This window comes from Rhea americana, unplaced genomic scaffold (genome assembly GCF_003343005.1).
Source record: "Rhea americana isolate MKP2758 unplaced genomic scaffold, rheAme1 scaffold_29, whole genome shotgun sequence".
Lineage (NCBI taxonomy): Eukaryota > Metazoa > Chordata > Aves > Rheiformes > Rheidae > Rhea > Rhea americana.
Window position 1 is genome coordinate 4,998,381 of NW_028186412.1, and position 26,710 is coordinate 5,025,090.

The 26,710-nt window shown below is 39.5% G+C and overlaps 1 protein-coding gene across 1 annotated transcript in view; it reads right to left on the reverse strand.

Moving 5' to 3' along the window:
* Nucleotides 1–26,710, reverse strand: part of GUCY1A2 (guanylate cyclase 1 soluble subunit alpha 2) — a 148,096-nt gene that overhangs the window by 101,407 nt on the left and 19,979 nt on the right. The window contains exon 4 of the mRNA XM_085309098.1: nucleotides 25,172–25,890. Coding sequence (XP_085165224.1) covers nucleotides 25,172–25,890 — 719 coding nt within the window. The remainder of the gene's footprint in view (nucleotides 1–25,171; nucleotides 25,891–26,710) is intronic.

The window sequence follows — 26,710 nt, forward strand, 5'->3', positions numbered from 1 at the left end:
CCCACCTCAACATGAGCTGACAGGGACTGTCTCAGTTGGCTTCCTTCCCATAAAACTCACAAGCAGCTGAAAATATCCCATACCCCTATAGCCTCACTGCAAGTTGAGAGAGGAGCTACTTTCCTAAGCAAAAAGTTCTTCCTGTTTTCTCACATCCTTCATCCCCTTCAAAATCTGTTTATGAATGACATTATGAGACATTTGTAAGATCTAGAGGAGCTAGATATGGATTAAGATAATAGTTTTACATTCCATAAAGGATAAATCAAGGCTGGGTAAATCTAGACAGTAGATTAGGAACGAAATTGTCAAAGGAGACAAGAAAGAATGCATGTTGAGTCTGCCATACCACGTATTCAGCTCCCCACCATACACCAAATAATAGTGCAAGGAGACACCAGAGCATGCTACCATGATGATCATGACTTCAGAAGTCATTTCTGGTTTTAAAGACCTGCCTATGCAAAATACAGAGACTGCTTTTGCTTTAAATTTCAGAAACACTAGGTATCATTTTATATGTTCTTATTTAGTTTTCTCTTATCCTTTCTTTCGACAGRTTCGGTTCTAAGGAATGATTCTGAACACCACCGCTACATTTCCTGTTCAAAACGTGTTAGGCCACCACCATGTCTGTGTTTGGCTGAAGCATTTCTCTATGTAGTATTGYTTAACATTGCTTCCCAGTTCTAGTATTATACTACAATATAGTATAATAACTTTTTTCTGATACCTCTCTGTGATTAAGTCTTGAATTTTTTTTAATATAAATCTCTGGGTTTGATATGTTAATATTTTCTTAGCTATTCATCACAGGTTTTTTTATTGGGAAGGCTTTCTATTGTCCCAATGGATATAGATTCAGTTCAAGGTCTTTCTTGACTGGATCTGAGAGCAAACTATAAATGGTTTGGACTGTGAAAATCATATCAGAACTGCTGGCTTGGCCTTATGTCAACACATAGCAYGGGCTATCACGTGATGTTGTATTTAGCCAACAATTTCATACCAAAACAAAGAAAACATTTTGTTCTTATTGGACTTCTGAAATGGCCAAACATATCAGCTTGCTCAAGCTCTGTCAACTTATTATTACTATAGCTTATCTTCACTACAAAAAAGTCCATTAATAACCAAATAATACTTTGACAGTCACATCATAACTGAACAAACATATAAAATGTCAAATGTTATAACTTTACCCCAGTTATCAAGTTATATGAGGAAAACTTTACCCTTTAAAACTATTTTCTCTTCTTTTTTTCTCTTCCCACTTATAATGTCACTGAATTTTTACTTTAAAGAGCCAGTGAAATCTTTTAATATGTGGCATAATTTGCAGCAGACATGTAATATGAAGAAAATGAAGTGACAAGAAAAGCATTTCACATGCGAAAATCTCAGCCTTCTAATATACGGTGCACTAGCAGCTACTGGCTTGTATCCATGCAGACTGCAGTCCCGCTGAAGTCTCAACAACTCATCACACTTGGTACCTTGCAGAACAAGAACTCCCCCAGAGCAGCCTGGATGCTGAGCTTTGCATGCTACGCCAAAGGGGATAGAACTCTCCTCTCATCTGTCCTTGCTCAGAAGATGGCATGATTTCCACTTACATATATAAAAAAAACATTCATATATGTACAATATGTTTATATCACGGTTCAGGTTAGAAAAYAAGAGTTAGAATAGCTCAATTCAGCATGGCACAATGTCTAATATAAACATCCTCTTATTGATTTACATACAATTCTATTAAGATTTTGAACAGTTTACAAGAAAATTGTACACTAAATAGAATACATATGACTCAAGAAACTTATAATTTCAAAAAAAATAGAGAAGAAAATATTTTAAATCTCTACTTAAAACTATCTACCGAAAGCATTAGGGAGTTGGCCAGACAATAATGTCAGTACAAATCAGCTAGATCATGACAAAATGTAAAGCACAATTCTAGACTTCAGGAGTACTTCTTCCAATGCCTAGTGCTCTAAACAAAAATCTAAATAAGTGGGAGATAATATCTTCTTTAAATTAAAGTCCTGTGTCCAGTTCTGGGCTCCCCACTACAAGAGAGACATGGAGCTACTGCAGGGAGTCCAGCGTAGGGCTACAAAGATGATCAGAGGGCTGGAGCATCTGCCCTATGAGGAACGGCTGCGAGAGCTGGGCCTGTTCAGCCTGGGGAAGAGAAGACTGAGGGGGGATCTGATCAATGTGTACAAGTATCTGAAGGGAGGGTGTCAAGAGGACGGGGACAAACTCTTTTCAGTTGTCCCATGTGACAGGACAAGAGGCAATGGGCAGAAATTGAAGCACAGGAAGTTCCRCCTGACCGTGAGGGGGAATTTCTTCCCTGTGACAGTGACGGAGCACTGGAGCAGGTTGCCAAAGAGGTTGTGGAGTCTCCTTCTCTGGAGATCTTCAAGGCCTGCCTGAATGCAACCCTGTCTACCATGCTCTAGGTGACCCGGCTGAGCAGGGCAGTTGGACTAGGTGATCTCCAGAGGTCCCTTCTAACCTTACTGATTCTATGATTCTATGAAATACTTCTGAAGTAAAATTTTGCAAATGTCTAACCAGATATAGCTATACTACACATTCTTGCAATGTGAACTCTTAAAATTTCTGTTTATTTTTTTTACTTATTAGAGTTAGTTCAAGTACAAACATATGTAAATTATTTTTATATGCTCTTACAGTCCTGTATACAGTTTGCACATGTGTTATTGGAATATCTCCAGAAGTTGCATGGTTTTCAGACGTACATACATTGCGATCATCTAAAGAGTACAGTTTAAGCAGTATTTACAAAAATAATGCTTTTCTGAGAGCAAATATGGAGATATGCCATATTTTAGATTAATTAAAATATAAGTTTAAAATAGTATAATATTAACATGATTAATAAAAAAAGTCACAAACATAGAAAGGAAAAGTAAGAAAAATTTGAATTTCCAAATAACAACACTGTTATAATCAAAATGTATACTTTTTGACTTTATTCATGTGTTCCTACTTACTTATCAGAGATGTTTAAAGTAGAAAACACAAGCCCTACAATGAGAAAGAAAAAAGAAAATCAAGCAAACTGGGACTCTTAGARTAAGTACATTGCTGGAGCATTACATTTTGTAAGAAAACAGAGATATTTCTACACTTATTTTCAGACCCCTGTGCAAAGCAGATAAGCAAGCCTACCAGATAACTATTCTTTGTATTTGAAACAAAATGCAAGATAACAGAGAATCAGACTTTCTAAATTACCGCACAATTTGACTTCCTGTTTTACAGTATGGTATATTTATCCTTCCAACAGTAGGCTACTTGAAGGATTACAAATCTGTTATCATCTTACTGAATACCTTAGTCAAAATTATGTTTCCTTTAAAATCATTTGCTTGAATCCAATTGAATTTAGTGGAGACAAGACTTCCCYGCCTCTCAACATCAGTGTTAGTGCAATGCACTAACTCCTGTGCAAGTGCAATGTCAAGTGCAAGATTCTGCTGTGATATCGCAGCCCCCAGTTCACGTTTGCTACACGTGCCCTATAAAACCACTCGTTTGTTTTCTATCGGTTTTTAAATCTACTCAAATMTCATTGTTTCAGGAAACTATGTCTACAAACAACATTCACAGTAAATGTGTCCCAATAACTAGGGCAGTCAGACAAAYTTTTCAGGCTGTTTCTGATTCCAGTTTAAAACCCACTCCTCTGGGAGAGGTTATTTCAAATCTAGATCATTTTAGAGAACAAGAACAGAGAGATACTTTTCACAGATCTGCAGCAGTAAATCAACAAATATCCTTTACAGATTTACATTTGCTCTAAGGGAATAAACTTACAAATTAAGCTCATTTCTCAATCTTAGTTCTGCTAAAGGGATCACAAGTTTACTGAAGTCCTTCATAATCTGTTTCAGGATATCAGTACTGCTCAACAAAAAGTCTTAGTTCAGTTCGGTTTCCCTCACTCAAGAAGACATTGGRAATCCTTTAGCTGGTTTACTACCTACAAATATAAATGCAGAAGAAGAATTGAAGAAATACACAMGGAAAGTTATATTAAGTTTCAAAGTCCCAAGGCTTTTTTTCATGTTTCAGACTGCACTTCTCTTCAAAGAAGTAAGCCTAATGCTTTTTAATCTATGCAAGAATCAGAAACTCTATACTGATTTTTAAATCAATAACAAATTATCAAATACTGATCATCTGTAGGACTTTCACTTCAGCAACAGCAATTCACAAGCACATGCAGATACCCTAAAATTCTAATAAGACTTCAGCTTCTTAGAAAATGGAATCTATTTTTCTGCCACATGTAATCCTTCTGCTTTCCCAGTCATGTGCGAAAGCTCTATTTGAACTGCAACCACTAACGTTTGCTGTATAATACACTGTAGAAAGCAATTAACAGAAGGAAGCATAAGGCTGTCTCTAATCTGGCAGTTAGCTATTTATGACATTAGTTTGAACACTGTAGAGCCAGGAAGTGTCACATTAAAGTCACCTTTTAGAAAAGAACCCTAAGTAGTAAAGTCCCCTGCATCTGCTTAAGAAGACTCCTGAATCTATGCTATTGTGAACTCTTCACGAGGTTAAAAATTTGTAGTGGTAAATCCATTAATCTGGATGAGTCACTGCCACAGAACAGTTGTTTTCTGATACCCAGAGTAACATGGCTGGAGGGTTGAGATTTCTGAGTATGAGCACCAGACAAGGACCCGAAGACTTTGAAATATCATAATTCTGCTTTATTCAAGGAGAATTACATTATACAAGAAAGCCTTGCTACAAAATGAAGGGAGGAGGACTCCCCCCACTCTGAAATGCTGGGGTAACACAGATAGCCTGAAAGAGGTTATCAGACAAAGAGAGAAGAAACTATCCAGGAATATTTTATTGTTTAAAGACACCCRTTAGTCTGGAGTGATAAGAAAAAGAAAGTCCTTGTGTTGAGAAACTGTTGTGCTTAAGTTCCTTGCCTTTCTGCCACATCATTGCTAATGGCATGAAACTACATGYCCAGAGCACCTATATACCAAGTGAGCCTCTTGGGTATAGAGGTAATTGCAAGGAGGGCACAAGGTGTCTCTAGCATCAGTTCTGAGGGTTTCTATTGCCAGGGAATTCTAGTAGAAAATGATAGGAAAATAAAGGCAATGGCATTTATTAAAACAACAAGATAATAGAGTAACAGAGTCRTTATGTGTTATACACTGAATCATAAATGGCTATGTTATATACTAAATCACAGCAAACTGAACTTGAAAAAAAAAAATTTCAGTGCTCAGCCATGACTTTTTAGGATGTTCTTGTATTTTTTTCCCTACATATTATATATCTGTGTAGAACCTGAGCAACATGATTCAGAGGCTATGTCATCTTATATATCTACATGTAAGTGCAATCTATAGAATCTTTTGGGTAATGCTTAAGTATAAATAATAAAGGTAAATAAAAAAAGATACTTAGGGGGGCTTATCTGGAGGACTGATAACACTTTTTATTAGTTACACTGCTAATTTTAGTAAGGGAGAAAAGTAGTCAGGCAATGGATCCAAAACAGGACACAAGGATTAGAACTGAGATGCTGTAAGAACATCCATTAACAGTCACCCAGCATAGTAGCTAAAAGTGATGTCTAGCACAGAGAGTAACTCATTGTATCAGTTGTCCCCAGTGGGCAGGGGCACAGTGAAGCATGCCTGCAAGGACACATATAAAATAGACATCCCTGTCTGCACAAAGGCAAGTGCCTCTTGCATCTGCAGAAACTCAGTGGGAGCTGAGGATCATGATCTTCCCAGGTAGCCATCTTCTGTCTCTGCAGGAACTCTTGTGCTCTGAAGCCTATAAATAAGTGTATATGCTCAAGACTGTTCTCTGACCTGAATGCCAAAGGCAAGGAATGGCCTGGTTTCACACAATTAAACTCTTCCACCCTCCAAAACAGACTGACCTCATTCCCTCCTTGAATGGTCCTTTGCCTATGCTAACTCTTGATCCAGGACCAGAAAATGTCTGGAGGATTACTAACTGGCACTAGCCAAAATCACGCCAGATTTAATGCCAAATCTAACAATTTAATGATATTTAATTCGGAGGCTTCTCAGAGCCTCTAGCCTACACCTAACCAGTCTACACCTAACATTTCTAAATAGTCTATACCTATCCAGTGAGTGGTGGGACCTTCACATTCCAGTAGCAGACTGAGCAATGGGGTTGAGGTGGGTCAGATTTGAGGAGTAGGAGGAGCTGAAGGTGGGAGAGGTGAGGAGCAGAGTAAGGTCATGATTAGGGAGGTGTTATGTGAGATAGAACAGCATGAAAACAGGAGAGAAAGAGAGAAGGCACAGGGTCCTCTAAGGACAAATATTTTTCTTTACTTTGAATACAGTTGGTTCATTTCCTGACTGAGTTTATTTGCAGTATTATATTAAAACACATATATATGCTCCACCATAGTTCTTTATTTTGAGAGAATGTGGCGTTACCTATTTGCCAATAAAAAATATGACTAATGTGCTTCAGAGAAGCTCAGCTGCCATAAGGTTAGGACTGAGTGAACTGAACAGAAGCATTCATAAAATAGTAAAAGAAAAGCAACAACATTGCTGCAAGACTTCGGCTGGCAGCAGTAGTCCTTACTCAGCCAAGAYACTGAAGAAGTCTGAGCAGCTGGCAGACTGCTCTGAAATGGAGCTGTCAGCTGAGAAACAAGAGCTCATTTGATTTACAACATCCTTTCTCCAGAGTAATCTGTCAGGACACAGCAGACCTTTGTGAGGTCCCTAACTCTTAACCAGCAGCTCACACACTGGGAGAATTTTGGATAACTTTCCATTCCCCCGGGACCCTTGGGAGGTTGCTTTCCCGTTGATATTGCAAGAGCTGTTGCCCAGTAGACTGAGGAACCTGCACCACAGCTCAGCCAAAGAGCCCCTAGCCCCAACAGGGCTCAGGCATCATGTCGTATCAACAGCAGTGACCTGGCTCCTCGTTCAGAGCTGGCCAGGCCCAATTTAAAGGTTAAGTTCACCCACATTTTCCAACAGAGCACTGCATAAAGAGGTTATGTATGTCTTCTGTTCTATTCATGGATACTCCTGACCATGCAGAGTTCAACACACAGGCACAAGGGGAGAACAGGGCCTTCGAAGTTTCACCTAGCATGACTATTCCCATATTGACACCTTGTTCAAGTAAACATTCAAGAGCAAGAGCTTTGGTAATGGATTATTCTGTAGGAAGTACTTTGATCAGCACCACAGAAAAGCAAATGCAGCAGGGCTTTTTTGCAAGGTGTTGTCAGTTCATGATCTGAGAGTCCTCAGATGCTGCTTCCCTTGACAGACTGTGGGGTAACAACCTGAAGATTATCAAGGTAAATAAGGACTTTAAAATGATTTTTTTTAAATGACACCTATATTAAGGTAATAGCAATAATAATTTAATATGCCTATTTTGATTAAAACACCTTAAGATAATAAACTTGGATAAGTCCTATTTTGTAGTTATCCCTTTCTGTGTCAAATTCTCAATGACTTCACAAAGAAATTATATTTTTACTCAGTAGTTACTGAGACCATTGTCTGATGATTTCACCAAAAGTTTTGCCAGTGAAAGGAGATTAGAATTTGGCCTACAAATAGCAATTTGTAGCTGCAAACAATTTCAAAACTAGAAATTTGGGGGGATCAGTCAGTTCCTTTATCTCATAATTTCACAGAGCTGTACTTAGGTACTGCTRGAAAATAATGTGTTAGTCACTTTTTGTTGTTAATTCCTCGGTAATTTTATGGACATTTTCCATAATGAATTCTACAATCTCTAGGTCAACAGTGACTGTAGAAACAAGTCTTACAACGTCGATCAAATTAACACACATAAAAGAGATAAAGCTTATAGGATTTCTAAGTTTCCATTTGTTGAATAGTAAATGATTTTTTTAAAGCCTAACGAAAGTAAAAAAGTAAGAGAATTATTTATGATATCCTCTCTTTCAAACTAAAAAAAAAAAAAAAAAAAAAAAAAAACTGCCATACAGTCTTGATGAAGTTAAAGACTCCTATTTAGAAATAAAATTCTAATTCTCTGAATACAACATATGGACAGCTTCTGTTACCAAAAGGGTTTCATGCTCAGTACATTTGTAGGTGTACTCACCAAATTTATTTTCTGAAATTTAATGTCAAATTGAAGACTATATTTTGCTCTCCCTACTCAAAATAAACRAGATGATTCAAAGAACTAGATGCTACTGAGTATAAGCCTGGTAATGAACCTGATTACATTAAAGGGAGCAATTGCACTGCTTTCTCATCTTGACTACTCCCTTACTTTTTAGACATATCTGCTAGAATCAATGGTAATGCCCTCAGCACAGTAAGTCATTTAGAGTTGAGATAGTTTTGTTCACATTGAGTACCTTTCTCCCAAAATAATCCTGTTGAAGCCAGGCTCATGAAAATAGGTAAACTTAGGTTCCTAGGCTCAAGAAGTAAGACTTTTTTTATCCTGAGAAAAAGTACCAGATTTYGATCCAACAGAATTAGCCTGGTGTTCTTAGATCAGAATGGTAACTTGACTTACATTATCAGTGAGGGGTCAGGATGGGATATCCTGACCATATCCACTGGCTCTTGTCTTTGCTTTTGCACTCTCAGGCAAACCTCATTTCACCAGTACTGATCAAATGAATTGTTTTTTGTTGTTAAAGTTGTTTCATAGAATATCCTACTAAAATATTTGGGATTCTTGGATAGTGTAAAGTAGAGGGCTGCTAGGGTGGCCCTACAAGTGCTGCTTGTCTGCTGTGATACCCAATTATATGACACCATGGGAAAAAACAGAATCAGAGCAAAAAAGTCAGTTATTTTTAAGTACTGTTTATGGATTTGTCAGTGTTATTCCCGTGTTCCCAGAACTCTCTGTGGATTTCCCCATCACCCAAAATGGCTCAGAAAGTATTTTAGGACCCTCTGATGCTGCTGAACATAACTAGGAAACCTCTCAGATRTTTCTGCATTTTTGGCTACCAGAAAACATTCTCAGCTATTTTATCCCCATATTCCCAGGAACAAATGCCAGAAAATCAACATTCAAGAAACAGAACAGGAGTTATCCAATAACTGGATTTGAAGTCTTCACGAGCAAAGAGGAAACAGACTGAATCAGCAGTCCACTGAGATGAGTGGGAATATTTGATGTCCTTTTAATGATACCTTTTATGCTTCCTTCATGTGAAAATTAAACAGTGCTGTCTATCTGCATAGCATCCACATCATTGCCCTAGTCAGTATTTTTATAGTGTATTTTTCCTCTTTAAAAGTGAAAAACTAAATACAATTCTGCAAAGCTGAACAATCAAAGTTCTTTCAGTATGAAGTATCTCCTTTAATATTTGCCAAGCACTGGTATCTTCCCCCTTGGGTTTTCAGTGGAGCTGAAATAAACATAACATCTTCTGTTCTTTTCTTGGTAGTTCTCTTTTTATTGGAATAACAGAACTCTGGGAATAGGGGATCTCTTCACTTCTTTTGCCTGCCTTTTGCCAGGTGTCAGTGGAGGCAGAAAGTACGTTCACAGGGGAATCATGCAAGAGCCTGCACTGCAAAGGACTCAAAATCACAGCAAGCACAGCTGAGAACTATCCCCAGACTGTTAATCCATTCAGATATTCACTCTATTAGATGCCTTTGAGGTAACAGAGCAGAAAACATTGAAGGCTTTGCAAAACAACTAGGCAGCACTTTTTTTATACTTAAGTAAAGCATTTAAAATATAATTAATTCAGAATCTACTGGGYATTCTCCACAAAAGTTTTACACTAATATCAGAAATCAGTCCATAAGATCAGTTTTCATATCATYCCTTCCTAAGCAAAAAAATAAATGCAGATAAGGAAATCACAGGAATGTCACTTGATGACTGAAATCATCCAACATGCTTTAGGTGAGTAAGGATTAAAAGATGAATTTAAGTGGCACGGATTTTTGGCATAAGTTGAACTAGAGGATATATAGGAAATGCAGATCTGAGTTCCCTAATGCATACCTCATGCCTGCTCTGGGGGGCCTGTGTCTCAGTGTTGAGAAGGCATTATTTATCTTCTCTTCTCAATCAAAATTAAAACAGCAGAATGTCCCAATGTGTTGCAGAGGAGCCTTTCTGTATCTCACATAAGACAAAAGAAGAAGTTTTTACTTTCTTCTTCAAGCCACAGAGCATGCCTTTGTTTTTGTTTTGGGACTAACCTATTGGCCCTTCAACAGCCATGACTGAAGGCCTCCAAAGTTATCTCACTTTTAATATCTTCGCCCAATAAACTACCCTCTCAAGAAACAGATTTATTAGTAGATTGTTTACAAATTTGGGGTTATTCTTCATATTCTCCCAAACACTGCACAGCTAAATTTAGATGTTTATTTTATGAATTTTCAGAAACACTAAGTTCTATCTTTGTAAGCTGTTGAAATAAGCAGTCTTTTTAAACACTCAGAAAATATTTTCTGTTCTGTGTTAAGGAAGATCCATTGGACCTATATTTTCATCAAAATAGCCATTTTTAAGGCTATCAGTTCAACATTTGGAGTAAAATTCTCTAGTACTCTAATCATCTAGTGCTCTAGTCACAACAGCAATCCACTAAAGCCACAGTAATATTCATATAAAAATGCTGTGGGAATGACATAACAATTATTAGTTAAAACCCTACGGTCTTTTTTATGCAGATCAAAATACATGTTCATAAGAGTCCCTTCTGGGCACAATGTTTTTGGACCCATAGGTAAAGCAGAAATCATTCAATTTATAAATTTTTAAAGAAAAAGAAAGGTGAAGCAGAAATTAAAATAAAATAGGCTCATATTCCTGGCAGACCTGCATAGACCTTAGTCTGCTAGTAGTCCCACAGTGGAGTGAGAAACAATACAGAGAAAGTTACCATCCAGCGCAAACAAGCAGGTCAAATTCCAGCTCTTAGAATGAAATAGGCTAACATGGGCCATAAAATATATAAATAACACAGGGAGAGAAAAAATGTATTGGTTAAAGTATTCAATATAATATTTTTTAATCTAAGATTAAATTTTAAAATGTTTATCTCCTTCCAAGACATCAAAGAACCAACTTTGTTTATAATCTGCAAAGAGGAACAAGTTTATTCAGTTTTTAACCAATTCAAGAGGACAATAATACATTAGGAATAGCTTTTATTCCTTTACGGGATGTTTAGAAAAAGACATTTAATTCTCTTTTCAGATGTATTTATTCTAAATCATCATTCATAAAAGCTGAAACAAATAACATGAAATACTATTTTATGAGCTGACTGATTTAATTTTCTTTAAGTATAATGATACTAAAATCTTTTCTGGATATACTTTTTTTAAAACATATAGATCATTCTACCTAAAGAGTATATGAACATATAAGGCTATAAAAGGCTTCTTCTAAAAAAATTCTAAAAAAAAATATAATAATAAAAAAAACACAGTTGAGACAAAGTACAAAATATTGAGGAATTCTCAAGACAGCATATTATCGAACTCTGGATTATTTTTTTTTCCTAGAGCGTTTTAGCACAGGCAAAAGAGCCTGCACACAACYCTGTATTCCTTTTAAGGTCTACTTTTGTAGTTTGTATAACTCTGAAGTCTAACAGGTTGGTTTCTGAGATGACTTCTGTTTTAGCACATTTTAAAAACACATATGGCATAGGAATATTCCCAGAGCAACAAATCTATAGTTAACAAAAGAGTAGTCTGCCTGGCTATCTGTACACTTTCCAAGGTTTCCAGTAGTGGTTTCTGCTGTATTGCTCACCCGCTCCTGTTGCAGATGTGACTCAGCGATGATGAGATCCTCAGCAGTGTAAAGCATTGCAAGGGAATGGTTCCTCATTCCTGAGCAAGCATTCCTGGCTCCTTAACACACAGGTTTTTCATTGCAAAATACTAATGCGTGCTAAGCACTGATCAGAACTGCTGGCACGGACTGCTCGTCTGGCAATAGGTGATCTGCTGTTATTGAGATCATCAGTCACTGCCTTTGCTAGACTCAGGAGAAAAGAGCAGGGCAAATACCGTGTATCCTTGGTAATACTAAAATGCAGCACAATATGACCCAAACTTATTCACGTCACACCTCTTTTCACTGTGCTTCCTKTAAGGTGCCTATTGCTGTTCAAAGATGAAAAGAAACATAATACGTAAGTGTTAGGGAATCAGCAGCTAGCTTTTGTAGGTCAGTTGTATGAGTCTTGACTTTAACAAATTACTATTATCTTACTGTTTTATAGTACTACTAATTATTCATAATGAGGCAGCATGCAAAATAAGGTAGGTGTTATGTCATGGTAGTGTTCCTTTCGATCCCAGAGTTTCATCACCTCCAAAACTGGTTTCATGTTTAGAATGTAAAAGGAATCAAGAAAAGGTACAAATCACATGTAAAATAATCTGCTGCCAGCTATCTATTCTGCCTGGGTCCGTTGCCCAGTAATGAATCAGCAAAGTTCCTATTTCAAGACAGTTTCAGGACTTCAGACCTTTGCCTCCATGGAAATAAAGCATGCTCAATCTGGGATAAGATGCATGCACAGTAAGTACAAGGGAATTAATGTACTTAGAGTAAATTTATGCTGACAGCTATGTTATAACTCAGAAGAATAGGTATTTATGAGTTAGGATTGGAGGACCCAAGCCAGGTCCAAAACTAGCAGTTTACTAAGCTACACTCCAGACCAAACAGAAAGAGAATCTTATAGATTTAATTTGAGGTTTCAAAGCAAAAGTAAAGGTGGAGGGACGATGGGACAAAGCTGCCTTTCTGCTCCCTGGGCTCTTCAGCCAGGCAGCACCACTGCGGGGCTAACCTAGAATAGCTCAGGCTTGTTCCCCCCACACTCTGCACCAGGAGCAGGGGCAGCGGTAGGTAAGACCGCTTGGCATTTGTCGGGTGGAAGCGGCCTCASGACTGAGAACTGCACCAGCACGGCGCCCTCACTGCCTCTGGGCGCAGGCAGCCACCTCAGGCTCAGAGCCGGCCTGCGCAAAGCCCGCTCTGCCCTGCCAGCGCAGCGCCCGTTACGCACCCCGCAGGGACACTCCCAAGCTTTTCCCATTCTTTTTAAGGCCACTTTTTAAGGCAACTTTTCTAGTTGCCTTAAACAATTAATTATTTTTTTTTGTTTCAGTTACAATGTAGTATAATTTATGAATCTGTTCAAAAGCTATCAATTAGAAAAAGATGAACATTTACAAGTGGAAATAGCTTCCTTGTCACAAAAAATAATACAAATCATAAGGCGGGACAGTTCACCATGGAGCCAAATTGGCTCAATAGCCACTTAACTGAACAAAATAATTCCCATAGAGTTTCTTCTATTTTCAGCTAACAGAATGGGGAAGGGAGTATTTTATCTTAAGCGTGTTACCTTTTTTTTCAGTTCTATCCTGAAAAGCATTTAAAAATGACATTGTCATTGGCCTGYGTGGATAAGTAATATTAAAAATTCTGGGCCACTTTCACAGTATTATTAGAGTTCTCTGAAGCACGGCCATTAGTGAGATAAGAAAGTCGTGTCATCTATTGTTTCTTATAACCCATCACAGTCCCTAGTTGCTGTCAAGCAAGCCAATCCAATTCATCTTGAAAAGCATCAAAGTCCAAACACATTTTGACAAGCAAACGGGTGGGATATTAGCATTACCAGAAACAGAAGATACAACTGGATACCAAGAGCTCCAGGAGCCTGCAAAAGCAGTGGGAACTAAGTGTCAAAGTCTGACCGAGTGTGAATAAATCAGCTCTGGGAAGAATTAAAATTTCTAGATCATAAGTGACAGATGTCCCTCATGCTAGGATGACTTTCAGGCCACTTCAGTTGAATTTTATTAGGAGAGCAGGAAAAAGCAGTTACAGCATAAAGGCAAAACACTGCAAGATTGTGTTTGGTAGGCTTTAAATTAGTTTGCCAGTATCAGGACTGTTYTCCTTTAGCTGGTCCCCAAAATAAATAAAAAGTAACAGATACAGAACAGACTCTTAACATAAAAGAGCRGATAATGTACTTCCTGGATTAAAAAAAATATTATTTTACATGGATATTTTTTAATAGTCAACAAGCACAATGGGAARGTGCTATCGCTGAAGCAGTCAGCAGGCTTCCAGGCCTGCTGTGCCACTCTGTACTGGTGTCCCACACAGCTGGCTGAAAGTAGCTGGTGCCACACACCAGAGAGGTTTTCTCTTCACACAGTTTCCAGTGAACTGTGGAACTGATTATCACAGGATGCTATGGAAGCTTAAAGTTAAGTCTTCCTCTGGTTCAAAAAGGTGGAACTAGATAAAATTATGGGGGAGTGGTCTTTCAGGAGCTATCAACACTACTCTGCATGCCACTTCAAGAGGATGGCTTTTATTCTTGGATTAAAAAAAAAAAAAAATCCTGCAGGCTTATCCTGTTTCCTATACTCTTTCATTAAGCATTGTCTTGTCTGTCGGTCACCATAAGACTCAACATGTTGGGCTGGATGGAATTCAGATTTGATCATACACAGCAAGTCTTACTGATCTGAATATCTAATCAAAAGATAGCATTACATAATATCATGAAAAGGGGACCAGATGAATAAATCTGTAAAGAGAACAATGGAAACGAATGGGGGAAAAATTCCCACTTACTTCCACTGAATCAGGCTACATCTTAAAGTAAATCATAGTTTATTACTCAGCATGTTTAAAAATCTGACTATTTACTACATGTCTATCTATACTCCTTAGAATCTGACTTTATGGACTTTTTCCTGTAATCTTGGTTAAAGCAATCTTGGCTCTACACTATTTTATTTTCATTTATTTACRTAATTATTTAAATTCAGTACACTGGGACAAAATTCCTGCTGGTGCAGTCCAGTTCCATTTACTGCAAACCCTCTCCTCCCCACTGAAAACAGCYGAGGAGCTGGCTCAAACAGTCTGTGCAAGCTGTAGAGCTATAAAATACTGACATTTCCATTTTGCTGGAAGTTTTATCATTTCAGAGTTGGTATTTCTTGATAATTTCTTGATAATAAGAACAGTCTGTGCTATTAGGGATTTCTTGTAATATAAAATTTTCTGAAGGACTGGTTTTGTCAAACAGTTTTTCAKAGTTTTGAATGTTGTTTTATTGTAATTTATAATGTAAAACCCATTTCTAATAAAATGTATTACAAAACTAAAAAAAAATCACATTCCATTCTAAAAATACTGGAACAAAACATTTTAACACAATAAAAGCCAATTATTTTTCAGGACAGTATTTTGCTAAACTCCTGGGAAAGCTTTATTTAATAAAATGGCAAAGTCAAAGAGCAAACATCCTGACAGAACAATTTTGGCCACTTTTAGTAATGCAGTTTTAGATGCCAGCTTTGTTCTTACACAGGTTCTCTGAATTAAATTGTATGCAAGCCTAACAGACTGTCAAAGACCAATCAGTATGCTTATAAAAACCGACTTGTTTCACAAGCAGAAAAGCATTRTTAGTCGGAGATAGAGTAGGAGAGCAGGAGTATATGGAAAACACAGYTGCACAGTATCTGGCGGGGAACCAAATAACTTCTTTCGTGATTCACTTTCAACTTCCCTTTTTTTTAATCTAGGACAGTAGTAATGCCTACTTTGGCATCCCTTTTAGCAAGCATGCTAAGTCATAGTTTCAGAAAGGCACCCACAAAACCAACACTGATGATTGCTCATCCTATCAATCAGAGGATTGATCCTCTCTGCCTGTCCTGTCACATAGAGGACTTGATCTGCATCAAGGCCCTTGAGACTGSTTGGATGCCAGCAAGGGCTTGATCTGTCTCCACTCTTGGCCTACCTGTCACTGATGCCACAGATCTATGTGTAAGGAGAAGGTGAGCCAGGAGAGGAAAAACAGGAAGGTTAGTCCTTGTTTTCCCATACATACAAAAACTGAAGCAGCTCCACCGGTCTCACTGTGCTGTCAAGGAGGCAACTATTTCTATCGCATCACAGATGGGCTTTTCCATTAATATACTCAGAGAATGACCAGCTTCCTATGCAGGTACCTAGACTCATACTTAGGAGGTACCTATCCAGGAGATTCCAGCCCAGGTCTGGTTAGGAAATCACAGAAGGGCAGCCACCTATGTTAATACTATATGAACAACCTACTGCGGGGTTATAAGCTACATTYTGCCACATTCTCTAAAAAAATCCTATAATCTAAGCACTCTTAATGAAATGTGGCCTTGATGAAAAACATTTTTACATGGTCTCACCCTTAAGGTGAGGAGGAAGTTACCAGGCTGTTTGAGAAAGGCAACATCCCTGAGACAACAGGATCAAGTAATATCCATTGAGGAGTTATGTGAAAATGAACGGCATACACAAAGAGACACGGTAAAGGATGATATGGTTTAAAAATAACAGTGACTCAGAGATGAGGAATCACCTTTATATGAAAAGTGTGCAAGTGAAGTCCTTCAGAAATTCAGACGGAAGGGGGCATCTGAATGTTGTTACCACACAAGTCTAAATAAACCTCGAAAGTGAAATATCTAAAATGACCAAGTCAATACAGTCTCTGCAGAGGTGAGACACTCCAACAGGCAAGCTTAGACCCAGCTTTTGTTAGCATACATAAGATCTTATTCCCTATGCAACTTCATTGATTTTCATAAACTCTTGAAGTACAATGTTATTAGCCATGTGTTAATATTACCATCCTTGGAGATATTCAAAAGCTGTCTGGACAAGGTCCCRAGCAACATGCTTGAGTAGGGGGGGTTGGACTAGATGATCTCCAGAGGTCCCTTCCAACTTCAATCATTCCGTGATTCTGTGTGAAGCTATAAACAATCTAAACAATCTATCACATATARTTGAAATAAATGTTTGCTCCCAGAGAGGAAGGTATAGAGTGAGATTGCTTAGAGAGACGAAGAAATAATATTTGTGACCTTCTTTTTTAGGGACAATGCCAATAATTTAGAAAATATGACTGAATGCAAGTGAAGCTCTCTCATTAAACCCCCAAATGACTGAATAGAAATTAGTGCGAAATATGAAAAATAGCAGAATGTTTGTGGAAGGAAGTGGAGCAAGGGGGCCCTAATACTCCCTTCAGTGTCTGGGTAGTACCATAATATAAACAACAGACAACAACAGAAATTTAACTACATGAGAAAACTGGAAGCCTCAGAGGCAGATCACAATTAGTTTCTATATGTCTAAAGAGCTGTATGCATTCTAGCAAATCTCATCAGTCACAATTGTTCATACTGAAAATTCTGAATGTGCAGAATAAGATCAAGAAAAAGACCAATGTGTAAGTGTAGCCAATTTGATCATTCAAAGAGGAAGAATGGAGGAAGGGAARAAAGGATGGAAGTAAGGAAGGATTTCGCTGTGTTTGACAAAGGAAGGATGCGGGAACACTCAGAAGAAGCAACATGTGATTGTTGAGGGTGGCTCCACGCTGCAGGTGATGGAGGTACCTATCTGCCAACCTGGCCTCTAGTCTAGAGAGATTTGCTGCCTGCTAGGGGCTCATATATGAGATGTCATCRAAAGACTGCCAAGGCTAGTCCACACATCAGACTACTAYCCTCCACCGCCCTTTCACATCGGTACTGATGATRCCAAGGGCAAATAAGAAACAATTAAACAGGATTTCAGAGCTCTAGGCACGGTGGTCAAGGGTCTGGGAGCCCAGGTAATCTTCTCCTCAATCCGGTCAATGAGGGAGGAGGATAGGAGAAGGAATAGACGGATTTTCCAAGTTAACAACTGCTGCGCTGCTGGTGTTGGCAGCAGRGTTTTGAAGACTGACAACTGATGAGGAGAGATGGGATCCACGTTACTAAGTGAGGCACTTATGTCTTTGCCAACAGGTTGGCCAGCCTGCTAAAGAAGGTTTTAAACTAGGAAGGATGGGGGAAGTAGAGAGTTATAGAGTCAGAGTAGTCAACAAAACACAGCTCAAGTCGGGAGGCCTCCAGCAGGTCCCTGCAGCCTGGGATACGCATGGCTATGGGGGATCCCCTTGCACTCCTCCTGGGAAAYCTATGTGCACAACTACCTCTCTGAAATGCCTGTACACCAATACATCAATAGCATGGGGAAWAAACAGGAGGAACTGGAGATCTGTGTGCGGTAGCAGGGCCATGATCTCATTGCAGTTAAAGAGACATGGTGGGATCGCTCACATGACAAGAACACTGTCATGGATGGCTACGTGCTTTTTAGGAAAGACAGACCAGGCAGGYGAGGTGCTAGAGTTGCTTTTTATGTGAGAGAGAAACTGGAACGTATCGAGCTCTGCCTAGGGATGGGTGAAGAGTGAGTCGATAGCTTAYGGGTGAGGATTAAAGGGCAGGCTAACACGGGTGACAYTGCCGTGAGTGCCTACTACAGGYTACCTGATCAGGAAGAGGAAGTCGATGAGGCTTCTACAAACAGCTGGAACTAGTCTCACAGTCACAGGCCCTGATTCTCAYGGGGGACTTCAACCACCCTGATATCTGCTGGARGGACWACACAGCCAGGCAAAAACAGTCCAGAAGGCTCCTGCAAAGCATAACTTTTTGACATAGGTCTTGGAGGAGCCAACAARGAGAGGTGTCCTGCTGGACCTTGTCCTAACAAAAAAGAAGGACAGGTTGGAGATGTGAAGGTTGGGGACAACCTTGGCTGAAGTGACCATGAGATGTTGGAGTTCAGGATCCKGTGTGGAAGAAGCAAGACAATAAGTAGGATCACAACCTYGGACTTCAGGAAAGCGGACTTTGGCCTCTTCAGGGAACTACTTGGAGGAATCCCATGGGTTAAGGCCCTAGAAGAAAGGGGTGTCCAGGAGAGCTGGCTAGTATTCAAACATCACTTCCTCTAAGCTCAAGAGCAGTGCATCCCTATGAGTAAGAAGTCCAGCAAAGCAGGCAGGAGACCTGCATGCATGASCAAAAAGCTTCTGGCAAGACTCAGATGGAAAAAGAAAGTACACAGAATGCAGAAGAAGGGACAGGCCACTTGGGAGGAATATAAGAATGCTGTCAGAGTACACAGGGATGCAACAAGGAAGGCTAAGGCCTATTTGGAATTAAGTCTGGCAAGGGATGTCAGGACAACAAGAAGRGTTTCTTCAAATACATTGGTAGCAAGAGAAAGACTCGGGAAAATGTGGGCCCACTGCTGAATGAGGTGGGTGCCCTGGTCATGAAGGATATAAAGAAAGCAGAGTTACAGAATGCCTTCTTTGCTTCAGTCTTTACAGCTAACGGCAGCCCTCAGGAATCCCAGAGTCTGGAGATGAGAAAGTCTGGAGAAAGGAAGACTTTCCTTTGGTCGAAGGGGATCAGGTTAACGATCTTTTGGGCAAAATTTACATCCATAAATTCATGGGCCCTGATGGGATGCACCCACGGGTACTGAGGGAGCTCGCGGATATTGTTGTTAGGCCACTCTCCAACATCTTTGAAAGGTCATGGAGAACTGGAGAGGTGCCTGAGGACTGGAAGAAGGCTAATGTCAATCCAGTCTTCAAAAAGGGCAAGAAGGAGGATCCAGAAAACTGAAAGCCACTCTACTCACCTAGAAAGATGATAGAATAGCTCATTCTGGATGTCATCTCAAAGCACATGTAGAAAAAGAAGGTGATCRGGAGTAGTCAGCATGGATTCACCAAGGGGAAATCCTGCTTAACCAATCTGATATCTTTCTATGATGGAATGACTGGCTGCGTAGATRAGGGGAGAGCAGTGGACGTTGTGTACCTTGACTTCAGCAAGGCTTTTGACACTGTCTCCCATCACATCCTCCAAGAGAAGCTCAGGAAGTGTGGGYTAGATGAGTGGAMAGTRAGGTGGATYGMRAACTGKCTGAAAGGCAGAGSTCAGGGGGTTGTCATCAGTGCAGACTGATGAAATAGTTGGAAGCCTGTAGCTAGTGGGGTTCCCCAGGGCTCAGCACTGAGGCCAGTCTTGTTCAACAYACTCATCAATGACCTGGAAACTGGGAGGAGTGGCTGATATCCCAGAGGGCTCTGCTGCCATTCAAAGAGATCTGGACAGGCTGGAGAGATGGGCGGAGAGGAAACTCATGAAGTTTAAAACGGGCAAGTGCTAGGGAAAAATAACCCTAGGCACCAGTACCAGCTGGGGGCTGACCTGCTGGAGAGCAGCTCTGTGGACCTGGGAGTCCTGGTGGACAACAAGGTGACCATGAGCCAGCAATGTGCCCTTCTGGCCAAGAAAGCCAATGGTATCCTGGGGTGCATTAGGAAGAGTGTTGCCAGTAGGTCGAGGGAGGTGATCCTGCCTCTCCACTCAGCCCTGGGGAGGCCACATCTGGAGGACTGTGTCCAGTTCTGGGCTTCCCAGTACAAGAGAGACATGGAACTACTGAAGAGAGTTCAGTGAAGGGCTACAAAGATGATTAGGGGACTGGAGCATCTCTCTGATGAGGAACGGCTGCGAGAGCTGGGCCTCTTCAGCCTGGGGAAGAGAAGGCTGAGGGGAGATCTTATCAATGTCAACAATTACCTTAAGGSAGGATGTCAAAAGGATGGGGCCAAACTATGTTCAGTGATGCCCAGTGACAGGACAAGAGGCAACGGGCACAAACTGAAACATAGGAAGTTCCATCTGAATATGAGCAAGAACAACTTTATTGTGAGGGTGACAGAGCACTGGTACAGGTTGCCCAGAGAGGCTGTGGAGTCTTCTTCTCTGGAGATATTCAAAACGCACCTGGTCACGATCTTATCATGCTCTTAGGTGATGCTGCTTGAGCAGGGGTTTGGACTAGATGATCTCCAAAGTTCCCTTCCAACCTCAACTRTTCTGTGATTCTGTGATTTAGAAAATCATCACACCCTGTCTTATTCTGGATTAGATTACCAAATTTGTTTCTCTTTTTACATATTCTTACAAGATTGTTTAATTGCAGGCTTATGACAAGCTCGAATAAATTCAGTGAGTCTGCTGACCTAATAAATTTACATGATTTCTATCCTTTTTGTTTTGCAGAACCAAGGCCTGCATTGTCCAGATGCTCCTTCAAATATATCCACTGTACAATGGAGATTCAAAACTCACCCAAGCAAACATCAAAATATTYGATTTATGGCCCAGGACTATGGTTGGTGTGGAAAATGAGGATTAAACCAAGTCCATACTATTCAGAAGGAGAGTTCTTTTTTTGTGTTTGGTCCCTAGAACAATGGGAGTCTTTTAATGTTTAAAGTTCCAAAGAACAGCTGGTGACACACAAAATTTTGTGTGCTGATATAATGATGCATTCTAATTTCTCTGCGAAGCCGTCAGCATAATTTTGGGCATAATGTTAAAAATTCTGAACTCATAATATTAGAATAAAATAAAAGATGAAATCAAATATTAGTAAACTTACCACAGGAAAAAAAGGTACTCTTTGAATGTAGCGTATAGTCAGCAAACAATACAYTTTTTGTGGGTACAGAAACAAATACTGCTGTTACATGCTTTAAAAGGCTGGGCACTTTTTCCCCTCCCCCATCCCATTAGGAACACTGTATCCATGCAAGTGAAAAGCTATACCTAATCAAATACCCCGAGTGGCTAAACCTTAATTTCATGTATAATTCTGCAATTTGCTATAGGCATTGTGATAGCAGAAAGAGTTTATAAGCTGAGAGAACTTTCCTTTTTATCCAAAATGAACTTCTAACAGAGAAGAAAGGAAACTGTGTTGTTTGGTCCAAAATAGAAAAAAAAATACATGTTTCTATACAAAACCTCTTTTAAAATGACCTAATACTGAAAATAAGATATATGAGTAAAATGYTAAAAACCCTAAAGTGATAGAGGGTTTCAATGCACTCCACTGAAACTTTATATAACTTTCATATAGTTGAAAGCTTTACTTTGATGTCTGTATTTGTAACGCAGGTGAATTAGTCATCCATAATCCACTCTTCCAAAATCCTTTAGAAATCATATTCAGTCCAAGCCTCTCTTCTTGCTGCTGCTTTCTTTGTTGTGATGCCTAAATTAGGCTCTGCTTCCACAAAGGTGTATGCTCATCTCTGTTCCCAGTGAGTGCTAGGCGCCACTCCAACCCTCCCCTACCTCAGAAACKTAAGATAGTGTTATAAAGTCAAGCCACTTATTTCAGTGATTCAGCCCCAAGTAAGCCAAAGTACACAAATGAGCCTTTGCAGAATTAGGACAAGTACTAATATCCTGAAACTCTGAACCGTTTTTTTTTTAATTTGTCTTCAGGGGTGCTGAGTTAAGGGAAGATCATTGTTTGTGCCTTACTTTCATCTGAATACAGAGCTGGTGTCAGGACTAACTGAAAACTGTTTTTTYATTCTGTCTTACCCACTGCAAGCCTAAAAAAATCTTATTTATGTATTGAAAAGGAGACAAAAGCGCTTTGAAGAGAGGTTGAAAGGTCCCCTGTGCATCACAAAGTGTTTTAAAACATTTTTTTATTCTTGAGGAGACACTGAGAGATCTGAACAGCTTAAAAACCGTGACAGACTTGTTTGAGTCGGCTCCCTTCAATTGCCATCTAAAGTAACCAAGTCTGAAAAGTGTTCAAATTATTGCAAAGTCAGAATTTTCTAAAAAATATTCAGAAACATACAGTTGTAAGTGAGATAAAACTCCAGTATGAACTGAATAAAGATTTGTGACAGTCCAGAAAATAGAGAAATAAACTAAATCGATTATGTTTGAAGTTTTTCGTGAAGCTGCTTACGGCAGGAAGTAGCAATCTACCTGTCCAACATTCAACTTTTTAAAAAAAGTTGGCAAATCAGAAAGCATTTCAAAATGAGCTACATTGTGAACATGTAACAGAGCATGAAGATCCCAAAGCTCAGTCTATTTTGAATATCCAGGAGAAAATCAARGACTTGAGCATGAGATAGACTATTGCCAAGTTCCTACTCTCACAATTTAGGATGATCATGACCTCTCTGAATATGCACAACTTTTAGTTTTGCAAATAAAGGGGATATCTAGTCAAATGCATCACACTGAGTCTTGTTTAAATGTATAGCTACTTACAGAAATAAACTTTTCAAAACTATTCATAAAATGAATGATGCAGGAGAAAATACCTYTTAAGCTAAACTGATGTTCTCAAACTAATTCCAGTGCCTACAGCACAATGTTTACCCTGCATTTCCTGCACTTCTCATCATTCTTTTTTATTTCCTTTACATCTTACTGTTCCAGACACAATTTGTCTTCTAATTGCTGGCACACAAAAGATATCCTTTATTGCTATYCTCTTTTAATTGCTTCTTAAGAATATCTGAATTACTACTACATTGTTAGTGTTGATGTTTGCTATCCAGGGTCTGACTTCACATGTGACACTAAGACAAAGAACAGTCACTATCTTGAGTGGCAGCTAGTCCCATAGTTGATTTGATTCATTACTCACCTGGTAATGACACATGGTACCAAACACGACAGTAATGCAAGGATGTGCTCAAGGAAGCACAGCCCGATCGCACAGAACAGGCTTCTGAAAACACACTTGTTTCCCAAGCCAGCTGCTAAAACCTGCTTCCAGCAAGTTCCACTCCCTGTCACCTCTCCAATGAGCCACAAGTGTACCAAACCTACCCAGGCAGGAGAGTGGCTAATTTTTTTTTCCTTGTAATTAGGAAAACTCTGAGTCAAAAAAGTCCCTCAAAACCTTATTCTCTCTCTTCAGTGTGATTTACAGCAAATTTGTGAAGGGCTAAAAATTCTTGAAGGGCTAAGACTCTGTTCTACAGGAGAACAGGCAGTCTCCAAGGGAGGAAGGAGGATATCACGAGCCTCTTCCAAAACCAGACAGGACTGTGCCTAAGAGCAGCTCAGAGCCAACAGCTCTGAACTTCTCGCACAACACTTCCATATTTCCTCTTCATAAATATAGGATAGGGTGAGTCTGAGGACAGAGTCCATAAAATAAACTCTCTTTTGGTTTTAAATAGGTTGAATTACATCAATTCATACCAAATGAGAAGTGCTAGTTTGCATCTCTTGGGGGAACACGTTGTTTCCAGGGGAAAGTGCAGCAGAAACATTTTCATTGGTGCCAACAAGCAGGGCCAAAAAGAAGCTGGAAATATTATTGCTGTCACAACTGGCTATATTTCTAAAAGAACCCAGAACTCAGTATGCAGTTAGTATGAGAGTCTTTCTGAAACTCTGGCCCAGTATAGGTAGSAAAACAGAGGTGGAGTTTCACAAGCTATATTCAGACCACCTAAATCATGACACTCTTAGGAAACTCTTAAAATCCTGAAAATCAATAATTTATTCATTTAGGGCAACAGTATTTCCAAGGCACACAAGAACAGGCTTTTGATATAAGCATGAAGTGTAAGTACTTTGGTGAATAAAGCCAGAATCCCACTTAATAACAAAAAGCTTTCCCATATTTCAAGAGTATGTAATGAGACAAACTGCATCCAAGTCTTTGAGGCCCAGTGGAGAAGGCATGGTCTCACCTAACTCACACGGGATGCATGGAACTCAATGTAGGGCTCACTAGCTTGGGTAACTCTCTTCTGAAATATTGAAGGAAAAGGCAGAGTAGGAGGACAAATACTCATTTAAATAACWGGAAAGCATTAAAACTGGCATAAGTGACATGGTGCCATATACAGCTCTGGTTCTCTTGAGTCCAGGGTGATAGATAAGAAGAAACATGGAGGAAAGTAGCATTCCCAAATAGAGAAGTAGAATATAAAGTGGCAGTAYGAACCCTGCAGCTAGTCTTTCAGAAAACATATTTAAAGCTATTTCCCAGTAAATGGCTTAATAACTATTATTGTTATCACAATACAGCTGAAGTGAAATTAAGATATGGGCATTTTGTAAAATTTCCCACTCTTTGATTTAAATTGTATTACACAACTCTGCAATGTAGAATTTTTCTGAATGGCAATGTCATGATTTGCTASAATATCATATGCAAAGCTTATAAATAATCTAGGAAAATACTCACTTGTCTGGAGAATACCACTTAGGCCCTGTTTGGAAGGCATAAGTGAGCTTTCCAGAACACAAAGGACCTGAGGTGCTTCTTTCTGAATAATAATCTTGCCCCATTGCACACACATGCATACACAYATCCCATTCCAAATTAGTGCTCTTACCTTATCTTTATTTTCAGAGCCAGAATCCTCAAGTTTGGTTCKAATCACAAAGGGAGTAGATAATCTCATGAGGACTCGTTCAAACGTGGCACTGATCTTAGGAGAAACTATGTCAAAGCASTCCTGGAATTTCAGTGTTTTATGAGCGTCACATCTGAGCTGCTTTCTAAGACCTTCTCCAAGCTGGAGAACCAGCATGTTTGGATCAAACATCAGGTGGAAAGGGAAAGTTCTGCAGAACGTGCTGATGCTAATCCTCAGGTCCAGGGGAGACTGGGATGTTCCTGGTGGAAGTGCTTTTGTGATATTTGCATTTTCATGTTCTTTGATAAGGAAGGTCAGACAGCTGCAGTTACCTGGGTTTGTCCCCTCTGAACACAATTTATCATTAGTGATCTGTTCTACTTCCACTTCCAAGTGGTAAATCTTCTTTGCTGCTGCCTTTATCATTCCCATCATTGCAAATCCCACAATATGATGTGGGTGAAAGTAATGAAGCATGAGGTTGCCATCAGGGAGCTCTTTGCATAGGAAAGAAGGGGATTCCAGGGTGGCCTGTCTTCCAAATGAAGTTCTAATGTGCTCCAGTAAAGCATCAAAGCCATTGAAGAAGTCTTGAAGGGTCCCACCTACAGCTCGAAGAACTCTTTCATTCTCATCAAAGCAGATATTGAAGAATTCTTCCCCAAACTTTTCTTGCATTTCCTCAAACTTTAAACCTATGGGACAATGAGACACTGATGTCAACAACACAGTAKTACTGCTGTAGAGCATTTTCCCTTTCTGTTCTCTGTTTGCCTGGTATTTTTCCAAGTCATGTGAGACTCCTCTCCTCCCCTCCTCTGTTCTACAGGCTTTTCATCAAATACCTACCTGTGGCACCTCCATTTTCTCTGGTGTTTGGGAATAATTCCAGGATGCCTGARTCACACTGCTTCATTCTGGCAAGGATTTTTGCTTGCCATTTTATTTCCTTCTGCTTTCACTTTCCTGTCCTAGCCAACCGTTTGTGGAGTTTACATTTGTCTGTCTCCTCTTCCCTGCTGGMAGCGAGAACACATTATAATTTCCCTAACTTTGCATATCACATGCACTCCACGGTGTGAATACATCTGGCCAAAGATGCACTGCTGACATTTTTGACCTAGTCACAGATGAGAAACTTTGTAGTTCTACTTTTACAGCCTTTCTGTTCACGGCCTCTGCCAGAAATTCAGCTCTTATCAGCATGAAGGATAAACCAGTGGGACTGAAAGTTAGGCCTTGGGTTTTCAGTAATCAATATAAAACACTACAACCAGATCAGTCAGATTATGCACTAGTTGCTGCTTTTCTYTTTTTTTAGAGACAAATACTTTTCCCACTATAGGTACTGGGAGTTACTTCTTTCATGTTGCCCACAAGGGAGAGCAAAGCTTTTCTCTTTTAGGCTTCTAGGTCATCCATCTTTAAAAAAATCCTTGTCCCTTAGATCCGTCTAAACTACTAGTAGATGGGACAGCTTGATGACATCTCGCAATGTCACTTCAAGTCTCCATC